This window comes from Schistocerca cancellata, chromosome 8 (genome assembly GCF_023864275.1).
Source record: "Schistocerca cancellata isolate TAMUIC-IGC-003103 chromosome 8, iqSchCanc2.1, whole genome shotgun sequence".
In the NCBI taxonomy this organism is placed as follows: domain Eukaryota; kingdom Metazoa; phylum Arthropoda; class Insecta; order Orthoptera; family Acrididae; genus Schistocerca; species Schistocerca cancellata.
This window is the reverse complement of record NC_064633.1, coordinates 119,001,500-119,016,441: the sequence shown is the minus strand read 5'-3', so window position 1 is coordinate 119,016,441 and position 14,942 is coordinate 119,001,500. Positions and strand designations below refer to the sequence as shown.

The following is a 14,942-nucleotide window of genomic DNA, read 5'->3' as shown; positions in this document are numbered from 1 at the left end:
AATGCCTAAACTCAGCTAGCGGCACTTTCAAGAAACAAGAAGCCACCCATGCAAAAGTTTGGAAAATCGTAATTTTTTGACGAAGTGTAATGTCCTTGGTATTGGTTGCAGAAAAAAATGGTAGTAAGTCAAATTTCTAGATAATTGTTTGATTTCATAAAAAAAGGATCGACATACCAAAGTGCTAGGAGCACAAGCAATTGATATTTTTTTTAAATAGAAAAAAAAACTAAATTTCTTAAGTTTATTGACTACAGAAAGTTTATATAACATAATTTTTGTTGCCAGAAGTGGGTTTTCCGATCTTTCCAGCCATGTGAACAAATTAAAGAAAAATACAATCGCCTATCACAAATTTTGTAAGGTACATTTACTATTTGACTGAGCTCTTCAGGCCATCTGTTGACAACCGTGTTCACTACAAAAGGAGGAGTCTCTGTATTGAGATACCACGCTTTGTGCGAATTCTGAACTATAAGTGCTTCACAACAGCTCGTTGTATGATGCCGTTCTGCGCTGAGTTCCATGATGCTCTTGTCTGCTATCTGCAACTTCTTTGGCCCAGTGCTGTAGAGTAAGAAACCGACGATTGCGGTTGAGAAGGAAAAGTTGATATTCTGATACTGATCCACATTTCTGTGTGGCTGAATTCTCAGGCAGGTAATAAATAAAAGAAAGTAACGGGAAGCGACTGAAGTATTGTGTTGCCTGAATGAACATGCAAACCAACTTCGGTTGTAAAAATTATTGTGATTTGATTGGAGGTGAGGAGAGTGGCGATGCACAACCGACAACTGCGTCTCTGTTAGTGCCAAAGAGACTCAAGATGGCAGATTTAAAACTTTGATGGCGTGCAATAGGCTTCCCTCCAGTCGTGCACCCTTTACGGGAAGTAGCTGCTGTCAAGACATCGGTTGACACTACTTCCACGTCGACTAATAGCTTCCCTTTGTTTCTGCCAGAATAAATAACAAAAGCGATAAAAGCTAAGACTAAACTGTACGGTTGTTTAATAACAGTCACTCCGTCTTCAGGCCACGAGTGGCCTACCGGGACCATCCGACCGCCGTGTCATCCTCAGTAGAGGATGCGAATAGGAGGGACGTGGGGTCAGCATACCGCTCTCCCGGTCGTTATGATGGTATTCTTGACCGAAGCCGCTACTATTCGGTCGGGTAGCTCCTCAATTGGCATCACGAGGCTGAGTGCACCCCGAAAACGGCCTGGATGGTCACCCAACCAAGTGCCGACCACGCCCGACAGCGCTTAACTTCGGCGATCTCACGGAAACCGGTGTATCTACTGCGGCAAGGCCGTTGCCTGTTTAATAACAGTCACGCACACAAAACTATTTTAATGCCAACAGTGTCTGGAGAAAGTGGGCAACGGCAAAAACTGAGGATATTTACACGTTTTTGCAGCAACAGTTCACTTGTGCCATGTGGAGAAGCCAAAAACCAGACTATTGGTCAGAAGCATCAATGCTTCTGTCTAACTTTCCTACAACAGTTGTGAACCCAAATATATTCAAAGTAATTTCGTCGAACTTGCGCCTCAACGGCAATAAAATGTATATTCGTGGTAATCGTCCAGAACGTGACCCACTGTGCAAAATTGTCTATTTTTTTCACCATCTGAATAGTTTTTACTCTTTTTCGTTTGCGCTCTGTGCGTAATTTGCGGTTGATGAAGAATGTGTGGTGTTCGAGGACGAATACATTTTAGTGTGTATATGAAAAGCAAACAAGACAAGTGTTGCATAAAGCTGTTTGTTGTTTCCGATGCTTCGACTGGAAACGTACTCAGGACTGAGATTTCTGCTGGGAAAGGGGCACAGGAGTGCGGTGTTATCGCTCTTGTGTAAATATTACTAAACTTTGACAAAGTTTAAACGATATACACGGCTCGCTGTTGTACATCCCCTGCTGTGTTTGATTGTCCGTGGGAGCGACAGACGAAGAAAGCAGGCACTCGCATGCCTAACAGAAATGATCTACCTCCATGTGTGGTTGTAAATTCAAAAATAAAAAAAATAAAGATTACATTTGAGTGAAGGGAACATCTACTCTTACTTTTTATTGTACTAAAATAATCTTTTGTCACAAAGTAACTGTGGGAAACTGTAATCGTGATGGAAGATTGCACACCTAAATGTTTGACGCAACTGGTAGGAGAAAACGCTGCATATTAACCAAACCCCGCGCCTCCTCTCTGTATCCTCCTATATTATGAGCACGGGATTCTCCTCCCATAACGCTACGGAGCTGTTCCTAGCACAGCTGAGAAATGGCAACATCGTCACAAACATTTGGCAATACTGTGACAGTGCAATCACTTCCGCGTATGGTACTGAATTGACTCACCTATCCATTTGAATGACTCGTGCTATATAATCATCATGTAATCTAAGACACTGAGTCAGAAAATTCAATTTTTTGTATAAGAAATGCTGTTCTTCACATAAGTGACAACTTTTATAATCTGTCACGATGAATTATGAGGCTGAGCGACAAACACCATGATTTAGAGTGGCGTGTTGTTAGCAGTGTGTCCGTAGCCCGTTGGTAGCGCCCCTGTCTCGTGTCGCAACGGCATAATAAGTCGTCAGTTCTAACTGTGGTAGGGGCCAGCGTGTGCAAGTTTCTTTCTGATTTACTTTATTGGGCTGCGAATTTCCAGAAAAAAATTCTGTAATGAAATCAGGAGAAAACCTTTACACATCAAATACTCTTGGTAGCTCGACACAGTAAATTGTATTACGGTACATTGATAATTCTTACTTATGGACCGTCTGACAGCAACTGAATAAAACACAATTTTAGTGTCATACGCTTTTCGCCTTTATTTTCTGCAAGCCATCATTGTATTGTATACGTGTGTGTAAACGCCTTCCGATGCCCACTCAAGGAAGACAACGATACACAGTCTAGCTTCAATATTATAAATACGCCACAGTTTGTGGATGAACTCTGACTTTGGTTCATAATCATATTTAGCAGTGCTGTACCCACTGGTGTTAAACTCGTTTTCAACAAATGATTCCCACAGCTACAGGAACACTACTTGTGACACCTCTTAGACAAAATACTTACGCAGTGCTATCAGACGAAAAGATCAACCTGACACAAACTGTGGGAAGTTTGTTTTACAACCTTCGTACCTGGATAAAGAGCTTTTCCTATTTGAGATATCTGTGAACGTTGCTGCATAAGACGATTTAAGAAGAAACTAAATTCCTTCAGCTATGACAATGTTTAAAGAAATCGTCTTAACGGCACTAGATCTTGGTTTGTGAATCGTTTACCGGCCGTACTCTGCCGCAATTCGCTGGTTGGAAGGCAAAAAGCTTACTGACAAATTTCACACGAGGAAAAGAGGGACGCAATCTCTCCCACTGGAAGGTCATGTTGTTTTATTTAAATGATTACAAAATCAGGTAAAACAAACAGTGAGGTGGTCAGTATAAGCACATTACTGTTGTCAGTATGATGTTGCACCACCCAGGGCCTGTAATGATAAAGGGCCCGTATAGGTCAGTCATATTGTATACATAAGTGGAAGAGAGAGCACCATTGAATTCTACAATCCGTATGCATTGCATACACACAGAAATTACTGTTACAGTGTACTTATGGAGCCCAGTGAGTGAATTGCATATTTTTCGATGAGAAAGAACACTGGGAAACAGTCTTCGTTACATTAGGTTACTTAAACTGGTGTCACTCTGAGTTAGAATTTATGGTCAGTGTAAGGACAATGAGTCGGATGCGGGTTTTGCAACTGTGAAATACTTTCCTACATTATAGAAGCGAATATTAAATTTGAACTAATATTCCGAGAATTTTGAACTTGGATAGCTTAGAATGAAAATCTTTCTGTTTATTGCAAAGGAATACAATTGATTTTCTAAAACATTCTCTGCCATACTCAACTTGAAACAGGTCACGTCGACCAAATCATATGGAAGAACTGACAGCGACGTATTTCGGAAGGCAGTAAGATCCCTTGGCTTTTTGTTTGGCAGTATTCGACAGCCATTTCTAGCGGCAAGTAAATGAAGAAAGGCAGCGCGTTTTTGTTATCAAGTAACCTCTTCATCAATTACTTTAGTTTTAATGTAATCTACGAGTAATTGCTGATGTTTGATATTAACATGAAAATGATTCCGTAGACAGGGAAAGAACCTGTTCTTGGGCAACTACTTCCATAATGACCAAAAGGCATTAAATGATCTTCAAGCACATGTGTTCCAGCAGCGGTATGAAGAAAATGATAGTAATAATGATGGCAATAATCGAATTATCCGGTAACTTCACACTTCACAGTGGATTTTCTCAAACTAAGATATTTCCTGAATTAGTGAAAATTTCAAAATGGCTTCACATCGAGGCTATGATGCCTAGAAGAGTCTTTACATAGTGCTGACGTGAGAATAGCATAATCTCCGCGTCAGAAGCTTCCTTCTACTTAACCATTTAATAGACTCGCATTTTTTCCACCTTGACTAATTTTGTAAGCTAAGCACATCATCCGTTACAACACACTCCTGGGCCTGGGAAATGTGGTCTGGTGGAACGAACTATCAAGAATGCAATGCGTGGGTACAGGCATTTACTTTTAAGAGGCACAAAGAGATTTACTTTACCACTGGTAACCTCAAGAGAAAGACGCTATAATCCAGAATCCGCATTAAACATCACGTTCCTTCATTCCCAACTGGACAGAGCCGGTTTGCTTTGGGAAATGACGTAGGCGGAGGTCACTGTAAACAGAAATACTGTCGCCAGTAAACTTACTTCCATTACAAAATTTTATTTTATTTGATGAACCGATAGCCATTTAAAGGAACTTACTTGTACTTGATTGAACTAGAGACGTTGAAATATTTGGTGCTGGACTGTGATTCGAATTCGTATCTCCTCTTTCGAGGAACTGAATCTCTCGGAACAGGGCAGTTCAATCATTTCGTTCCTTTTTCCAAGACTGCAATCTTCTCTAGGTCACCTCCAAAGGTAAGTATGTGGGTCTGATTCCTGATCCAGTACAAAAATATTCATAACTTCATTTCAAGCCCTATCACGTGCGCACCGACCTGTTAGTGAAAATTAACGTGTATTTTTAATGTCTGTTCATCTGTTGCCAACAATTTCTGGTCAAACACGCACACATCTTACTGTTGGTGAGTAAGCAATTGATAATTAAGCTATATTCGTGGACGATAAAGAAGAACGATAGGAGTGCGGTTCGACTGTCGCTCAGGCACAAAAATTTGTATCCTTATTTTAGATTCAAACACCTAACAGCTGGTAAGAAAAACCGATACGTAACATTTGATTTTACTTAGTTAACAATCCGATTACGTGTTGGGTTCGTACCTCCGTCACTGAACTTCACATCATGCACTTCAACTTTAAATGCATACACACTTTGTTACTTCCAAATGGAGGTATATCAGACGTCTTTCGTGGTTAATTAACAGGGATGAAAGGGTCTTGATAGGAGTCCCGGTTTATTACAAAAACTGTCGTCTTTTATTTTCAAGTTTAGATTTGATTACTGATATTGGCGAAAATTTCGGTAATTCATGATTCTTCGCGGCTAGTCAGGAATATGATTGACAAGATTAGATTGGATTAATACTTGTTCCATAGATCATGAATACGACACTTCGTAATGATGTGGAATGTGTTATTTTAATGAAAGATTTCTTTACATACCGGTATTCAATTTCTTTACAACAACTTTTTACCCTCACTCTCATTCTTCTTTATGATTATTTCTCTCTCTCTCTCTTTCTCTCTCTCTCTCTCTCTCTATTTCTCTCTCTCTCTCTTTCTCTCTCACACACTCACACACACACTTTTTTTTTATTTGTTTGGTGTGGTCGACTATCGGCGAGGCACGAAAATATCCGTGAATGAGTTTCTTAGGTTTGAGTACAGTTACGAAAGAAATATAAAAACAACTATGAGAGTTACTGATTTATGATGCTTAGTTTGCAGTCAGTTCTGAGTATTATTAGTAACTACGCTCCAGTCCCTAAATCTGGTTACATAAATGCGAATCAGACGCATTACGTATTCCAGGCCGTCGCAGCCGCGTCTTTGAAAGGCCAGCTGTGGTCACTTCCCAGCCCGCTGTAGGATCACATCGGTTCGTCTTCTTCCTGCTAGTACTGTAACTGAGATTTGGCAACAAGGCAAGGTATATTTGGCAACTCTGTGATCGACGAGTTACTTCCTGGTGTGCACGGAATTAAGCCTCAAAGTTCACTTGATTTTTCCTGTCATTTCCATTGATTAATCTGAGTTATTATCGCTTCAGGTGTAACAAAATATTGTAAATTTACAGTTTTCAGCCCAGGAAAGTCGTTGCATGTGAAAATCGCAACTAAACTCGTCCTTTAAATAGCGGTTTACGATGTCTAGACACTATTGGTCTCGTAAAGGAAATGGGCAACCCATACCTCTTTGCTAGCTCTGTGGTGACGTGCTGACCTCTGAAAAAGCATCTGTTCTGGTTCGCGGTTCCAGTCTCGCTGAATGTAACGTTTTTATCCCTTCTGTGAAAGACCTACAAGCAGTCAGATCGAATATCGATCAGGAAATCGCAAGAAAATACTTTCAGCTCATAGTGCAATGGTGAAAAACTTACAATGCTGCACAACAGGTAACGTCTCGTTCCGCTGCTGACAAGCAGATTTTGGGTCTCTAGGAATACATAACTTTATTTATGTAATGCCACATTTGCATACCTGTTGAGTATGACACAGCATACCAATTAAACACAGACCCAATCGAAATCTAATGAGTAGTATTTTACTAATTCGTGCCGATAGAGGTACACTTGTGTACAGATACTCAGTTTTATTAAAACAGTCTTTCGTCGTAAGGTTATCGTGGGTAGTTTTATTTCATTTCTTTTAATACAGTGCACAATATTCGTAAGGTTTCTTTTAGTGTTGTTAAAGCAATACTAAACATGAGAGAGAAATTAATCATCAACGATATATGCGAATTCTCTGATGTGATCTATAACAGTCTGATATTGCACATGCAGTTTATTGATTAGATGCATGTAGAAAACTTATTCTGAGTGAAAGCTGTCAAACAAGGTTTGAAGAAGAATAAAATGCCACTACCAGACGACAGCTAATGTAAAAAATACTTTTCTGACTATTTTGGCACGATGCGCTCTCCCCGTACATAATACAAAAGCTTCGAGATGCATCTGCTGCCTGGCCATCTATTAAACCTGAAAAGAACAAAATGTCGCAGAAGTGAGCCCTTTTTCCACATGCGGCTATTTTGTGTTGAGAAGTGAAGGTAATTATGTTCAAAGTTCCATTAAATTGGTAACTTCAGTAGACAGCAGAATTGCGTTGTAAAAAATGTCGCAGCGAATGAAATGGAACTCGCGACACCGTATCTACGGTGCGTGACACTTCCCGTGACGCTACTACCTGTCATCTAGCTGCAGCACCTCCAGAAGTCAACAATAGTACCTCCAGAATTTCCGCATTCCACAGTCCTGTGAGATAATGCATATGGCCGGATCTAGACTTCTGAGAGACAGACAGTTATAGCTGTTCTTTTGCACTGCACGACGTTTTCAACAAACAGATAGCGCAATAGAGTAGCTCAAATGGAAAGGAACACTTCCTCTTTTAATTTCTGCATCCTACACTGTTGGCAGTTCTGTGTAGGTGGTAGTTACATGATTTTATTTCCGTGATTACAAAATAGAGTCGAATGTATGCCCTGGGTAGCCGAGGCAGCTAGTTCATGGCGATTCAGTCAGCCAAGTAAATGAATGTACTGAACATGCTGCAGACCACTACAGGGAGCCTGTGTGTCAGAATTCTCATCGAGTGTGCCGCAACGGTTTTATGAAAGAAAAATGAGTCATACAGAAGATGATTTGGTGGTCTGTTGGTTTGATAGTAATTTCCTATGATGATGGTCTGGGTTCGATTCCGATTTCGGCCCATGTTTTTTAATAGGGAGAGACAGATTCTATTCTCTTCTGGCTACGCCAAGTGAAGAAGGTATAATGGCATTGTGGTCTGAAATTCACATTAAACATGATATTCCTTCTCTACCAAGTAGTCGTTAGATTGCACCACAATAAAGTCAGGAGAGGAGAAATGTGGAAACTCTGTCACCAGTAACCTTTCTTATACTAGTTATTTAGTTATAGTGACGAAACAAACGCTATGTAGGGTCACATGACCCTTATTCCATCTTTTATTTGAACTTCTGTATGTCGATAAAATTGGTTCTGAACTTGGAATGCAACTCATACCGCCCTTAACGCGGAATTTGTTCCCTTCGTGACAATACAACTCAACTACAATTTGTTGTTTGTTCAAAACTGCAGATTCCTCAACATCTCCACATATTGCGCGTGAATGGGTTCGAACGCTGGTCCGGCACTAAAGTTTTCATTATGTATTATCAAGCTCAGGCATGAGAACACCTATCAGCTGATGGATAATAATTTTGATTTTTAGCCGGCCGGTGTGGCCGAGTGGTTCTAGGCGCTTCAGTCTGGAACCGCGCGATCGCTCCGGTCGCAGGTTCGAATCCTGCCTCGGGCATGGATGTGTGTGGTGTCCTTAGGTTAGTTAGGTTTAAGTAGTTCTAAGTTCTAGGGGACTGATGACCTCAGATGTTGAGTCCTTGAGTCCCATAGTGCTCAGAGCCATTTGAACCATTTTTTTGATTTTTAATGCATTTTCATTCATTGTCAACACTAACGATATCTGACGTTTTTGACTCCCAGTGAGACACAGAACTATTTGAGAGATCACTCTAAGTTCATGGATGTTATTCCGAGGTGCTGGTGGAGAAAAATTCTGTAGCTGACGTCTCTTTGTGTGTGGTCAACAACGGTACGTGTGGGGTTCAATTCCCAGTCAACATTGAACTCTTCGTTGTATTATTTCTAGTTCAAACATGCTCACATGTCGCTGCTGATGTAACAAACCCATATTTAACGTTCGTTTTCTCTAATAAATAATAGCGATAGGTTCCGGGTTGGAGTCCTGGGAAGGAAAAAATTAATGTTTCGTCTCGTCATTTCAGTTAAAACATCCAGCTATTTCCAAGAAAATCCGATATGTCACAGTTGACTGTGCTTCGATAACAATCCGATTAAGTTCTGGGTTCGAATCCCTGTCCAACAAAAAGCTTTACATCACGGCATTTCAAGTAAGTCACTTGTGAAGAAGCAAAATGTAAGATCTCTCGTAGTTAGATAACAGGGACAATAGATGCTGGGTAGGAATTCGCGTCCGTTATAAATGTTTATGTTATGTAATTTAAAGTTGATATTTGCTAACTGATACTGTCTAAAATCGAGGTATATCACTCTCTGTATGCCTAGTCAGGAATGACTGTTAGTTTCCGTCAGTCACGAAATCTTAGTCTGTATGACCTGGGTTTGAATCCAAATGCAGAACGAGACGCTTCGCCGTGTCATTTAAAGTTCATACATATTCTCAACTAGCTGCTCGTGAATAACTTAAAATTTTAATCTCATTTTGTGTTAAATAACAAGTACGGTATGTTACTTTGAAGAGAAAATCATGAATACGACGAACTTACTACGTGCATTACCTATCTGACGTAATAATGAGAGTGGTAACATTTCAGGTATGTCATTTATTGCAATAAATGTGAGCTTACAAGCCTTAAGGACAGTCTTATCTGTGATAAGGCGTTCCCTGATATTTGCAGTATCGTTGTATTACTTTACATCTTGAGTTATTGCGATACAGAGCAGAGTTTTCTAATAGTGACTTGTTGGAGCCATTTTCATTAGTCAAACGACTATACCAAGGAGCGATTAGAGGACCTGCTAGACAGCTGCGTTATGTGGGTTGCATGCGAATCAGGCAAAATGCAATTCAGGTCGTCCGGATACTTTTGAGCACGACTGTACGTATGTATGTATTTATTGAACTGGGGACCTAGAAACGACGGAGAGGCTCTGTTTCCCTCAGCGGTACACAACCCCACAACAGGCTACAGCAGTACACTCTCCCCACCGCCTCCCTACACCGAACCTAGGGTTATTATGCGGTTCGGTCCCCAGAAGCCCCCCCCCCCCCTCCCCCACCCGCCCGGGAACGTCTCATTCCAGACGAGCTTAACCCCAATGTTTCCGTGGTATAGTAATTACGGTGTACGTGTACGTGGATACAGTGTTTGCTCAGTAATCGCTGAGACATTGTAACTGAGGCGGAATATGGGTTCAAATGGCTCTGAGCACTATGGGACTTCACTTCTAAGGTCATCAGTCCCCTAGAACTTAGAACTACTTAAACCTAACTAACCTAAGGACATCACACACATCCATGCGAACCTGCGACCGTAGCGGTCACGCGGTTCCAGACTGTAGCGCCTTTAACCGCTTGGCCACCCCGCCCGGCGCGGAATATGGGGAACCAGCCTGCATTCGCCGAGCAGATGGAAAACCGCCTTAAAAGCCATCCACAGGCCTGCACACGGGACCTCGACACTAATGCGTCGAGCGGATTCGTGCCGGGGACGGCGCGCCTTCCCGCTCGGGAAGCAGTGCGTTAGACCGCACGGCTAGCCGGGCGGGAATCACATACTGACTTATTAAAAACGCTTCTTGCATGTATTTAGAATAGACGCTTACATTTTCTTCATTTTTGGTGTAAGATACGACACCGCAGCTTAGTTCACATCTACAGCTCTACTTGTTTTTCTATACCAGTACACTGATTCTAATCAGTTTTGTATTAGTGCACTTATGTAATAATTCTCATATTCAGTATATTAGAGTCTGTACGTTTTCCAAGTTGACCTAGATGGTTATCATATACCTTTTTTTTTTTTTAAATTCTTGTTGTGCCAATGCCGACTCTTGCGTTTGCAGGCACTGGGTCCGTGTACAAGGTCGCCCAGTGGTTCGATCCAGCTACCGGGGAATCCTCGTCAAGTCTCGTCGACGTCTTCGACGTGACACCAGGAGAAGCGATCCACGTCATGGATATCTCACCACAGGTACGACATCACAGCAGACACAGTGGTAAGGAACTGCAAAACAGTAGCTGGCTTCAAATTTCAGCTGAGGCAGTCTGGTTTCACAGTTCTGCTGTGCACTTAACATAACTGTAGTCCTGTTCAAGAGTTAAATTTCAGAAATTCCCAATTCTGGATACAAGGATGTGGTTTGTAATACAATGCAATTTCATTCGATTTGGTAGTGGTAGTCATAGTAGTAGTAGTATTCGAGTAGGAAAACACGAAGTCTGTTGTTACTGAAAAACACAAAACGGTGCTTTTCCTGACTGTATTTGCCACTTTCAGATTTATAATACGTAGGATAATACTGTGCAACGCTTTGCGCTGCGGAATTAACTAGCACCAATATTTCCCTAGTGCCACGTTTACGTAGATGGCTCTACACCAAAATGCAGACAACCGTGCAAGTTGATAAATGTCTACATGGACCTGTATGTCATGTAGACTTGCAGGTATTCATTTTATCCTGAAATGTTACGTGTGTGCATTTCAAATGGTTCAAATGGCTCTGAGCACTATGGGACTTAACTGCTGTGGTCATCAGTCCCCTAGAACTTAGAACTACTTAAACCTAAGGACATCACACACAACTAGGATTCGAACCTGCGACCGCAGCGGTCGCGCGGTTCCAGACTGTAGCGCCTGGAACCACTCGGCCACTCCGGCCGGCTGTGCATTTCAGTAACGGTCTCCTGACTTAGGCGTTTTTGTTGTACGTTGGACGTTTATATAATCAATTGCACAAATGGTTCAAATGGCTCTAAGCACTATGGGACTTATCATTTGAGGTCATCAGTCCCCTAGAATAAGAACTACTTAAACCTAACTAACCTAAGGACAGCACACACATCCATGGCCGAGGCAGGATTCAAACCTGCAACCGTAGCAGCAGCGCGGTCCCGGACTGAAGGCCTAGAACCGCTCGGCCACAGCGGTCGGCTCATTTGCACATCCTTCCTCTCCCACCCCTGAGTTTTCAGTATACTGATAGTTGATAAAACTGAACAATGTGAAGTGGGTACAAGCAGTACAAATATAGATATTTGAGTAGTTATTGCTCTATATCTACATAAGAATGATGGTTGTTGTGCAGTTTAGGAGCGAAATATTTATAAAATTTGTTTCGCTAATTAGTGGATGGCAGACCTTTAATAGGATAACAATGTAAACGAAAAATCGAAGAAGCTGCCATTATTAATAGAAAGGAAATTTTTCATTATTGAGTCGACCGTCCACCACGGAATGAGTATTTGTATCAGACGAGAAACCCCATTACCTAATCAACAGTTACAAATTCCTTGTTGCTGAAGTAAGATTGCGTGGAACTCCCGCCAATTATTACAGCCGTCACGTAGAGTGAGAAAATAGGTTACTGTTGGTCTATATGGCGTGTTCAATCTATGAACTGACATCGTATATAATAAGAAGTGATTTATAAACATACATTCCATGTATTTTTTGCTTCAATGCAGATAAAAAAAGTGAAAGGGGGGTAGTATATTGGAGTTAGTTGAATTTTACAGAGAACTTAATCTAGGTCTCCCAGTCTCTTCCTACAATTGTGGCGGTTACAACAAACACTTCAGGTTGCACAGCTTCGTATATTACTCGTGGCCAAAGAGAATGTCAACCATTCAACCGAAAATCAGGTTCAGGACACATGTCTCAATCATCAACGTTGATTACATCACGATGTCGCTTAGCGATATGTTCATAACGTCATATTGTAAGTAACTGCTACCAAAGAGAGAAGTGCAGAGCATTTGCATGCAGTGTGATTTGAGTCATCCTAGCAGCGATACAGTTCGATAGTATCTCTGAAGCTGATTTGCTCTTGGGTGGCCGATATATCCTAAGGCGCGGAGTTACATGCGAAGGTGTGCACTAAACACTGAAATTTTATATTCGTAAACTGGTCGTGCTCTGTCAAAGGGGTAAAGAAAGTTCAGATTCAAGATATTTCTGCTGCGTACCCAGCACCCTGTCTTCAACGAGATGAAGAAAATTAAGCACAAAGAAGAGAGACTGGGGGATGGTGACAGGAAAAACCAAGAGAGGGAGTTTGGTGACACAATGTGAGAAGTGCATATTGAAACAGAAAGGGGATCTTAAAGAGAAGGAGCAACAGTGAGTCTGATGAGAGAGAGAGAGAGAGAGAGAGAGAGAGAGAGAGAGAGCGAGCGGGTGCATATCACGTAGTCTTGCTTCAGTTACCAACCTGATTTCTGAAACCAAACTCGGTGCCATGACACGTATATTTTTTCTATTAAAGAAAAATGTGTGTGAAATCTTATGGGACTTAACTGATGAGGTCATCCGCCCCTAAGCTTACACACTACTTATCTAAATTATCCTAAGTACAAACACACACATCCATGCCCGAGAGAGGACTCGAACCTCCGCCGCGACCAGCCGCACAGCCCATGACTGCAGCGCCTTAGACCGCTCGGCTGATCCCGCGCGGCTTCTACTCAAAAAATGGTTCAAATGGCTCTGAGCACTATGCGACTTAACTTCTGAGGTCATTAGTCGCCTAGAACTTAGAACTAGTTAAACCTAACCAACCTAAGGACATCACACACATCCATGCCCGAGGCAGGATTCGAACCTGCGACCGGAGCGGTCGCTCGGCTCCAGACTGTAGCGCCTAGAACCGCACGGCCACTCCGACCGGCTTCTATTAAAAGGATATGCGTAGTGACGCATAAGGATAATTACTTTTTAACACCTATTTAAAGTTGGCAATCTCAGAACGGGCTCTGTGTTAACTACGGAGGCGACGTCGCTATTGGAGCACACCGGAAAGGACGACGAGTTTTGGTCTCTCTTTGTTTTGGGGAGACGAACCTTACGTGTGACCCCGTTGTTTACGCGACAAGGCGTCCGTAATACCGCATGTTTACCTTTGCCGATGTGTCCCCTACCGTGGAGCGCGGGCAAATCCCCTCCGCACAGCTGTGCATGTGTTCTCCCCCGTCATCCCTTCACTTCCATCCCTTTTTTGTTTCTCCCCGAAAGTAGAGCGGAAGCCGGAAGGTGCTGCGTACGGAGGCGGGTTTTACGGCTGTTTACAATGGCCACCGTCTCCTCGGCTTTACGTTTTCCTGTTACGGCAGCCAGACGCAGGGACCTGAGCTCTGGGTCACGCCCGGTCGACGTCGTAAAGGTGTGCGGTACCCTGTCTGACCTCGCCTGCAGTCAGAGCTTGCGATTTCTCGACAATATCTTGTGTTTGGTCAACGACGCTGCTACCTAGGCCAGCGCGAAAGTCCCGTAACAGGGAAATGACTACACCGATGAAAAGCAATCTTTGCACCTATGTGGGGAGAATTAATGAAATTTCTAAGTTATTTAAATCCAGCTATGTCTCTAGTACGATCTAGTCATTACAGTTTGGTTACTTTGCATAAACTACAGTCCACCAACCGTTTGTATTTGCCTACAATTTTGTTCATCTGCCTCCTAGAGTCTTGAGACTGTCCTTTTAGTAAAACTACCATTTCTTATCTTTTAACTTAAAATTAACTCTAATTGAAAAGCACCGACATCCACAAAAGAAATATATGAGGCGAAATCACGTGTCGCGTTTCATTAACTGTCGTTATCATTATAAAGATTGATTAGATCTTGTACAGAGCAAAGTGGAGCATTGGATGCCACGCTGGACTCGCATTCGGGAGGACGACGGTTCAAACCCGCGTCCGGACATCCACATTTAGGTCTTCCGTGCTTTCCCTAAATCTCTCCAGATAAATGCCGGTGTGATTCATTTGAAAGAATATGGCCGATTTCCTTCTCTATCCTTCAAACATTCCGAGCGTGTGCTCCGTCTCTAATGACCTCGATGTCGGCGGAATGTGAGACCCTGATCTCCCTCTGAGTTAG

The 14,942-nt window shown here is 42.2% G+C and overlaps 1 protein-coding gene across 3 annotated transcripts in view; it reads left to right on the top strand.

Moving 5' to 3' along the window:
• LOC126094458 (semaphorin-2A-like) overlaps window positions 1-14,942 on the top strand; it is an 816,626-nt gene that overhangs the window by 722,805 nt on the left and 78,879 nt on the right. For all 3 annotated transcript variants that reach the window (XM_049908840.1, XM_049908839.1, XM_049908838.1), the window contains one exon: window positions 10,909-11,036. In XM_049908840.1, the coding sequence (XP_049764797.1) occupies window positions 10,909-11,036 (128 nt within the window). The remainder of the gene's footprint in view (window positions 1-10,908; window positions 11,037-14,942) is intronic.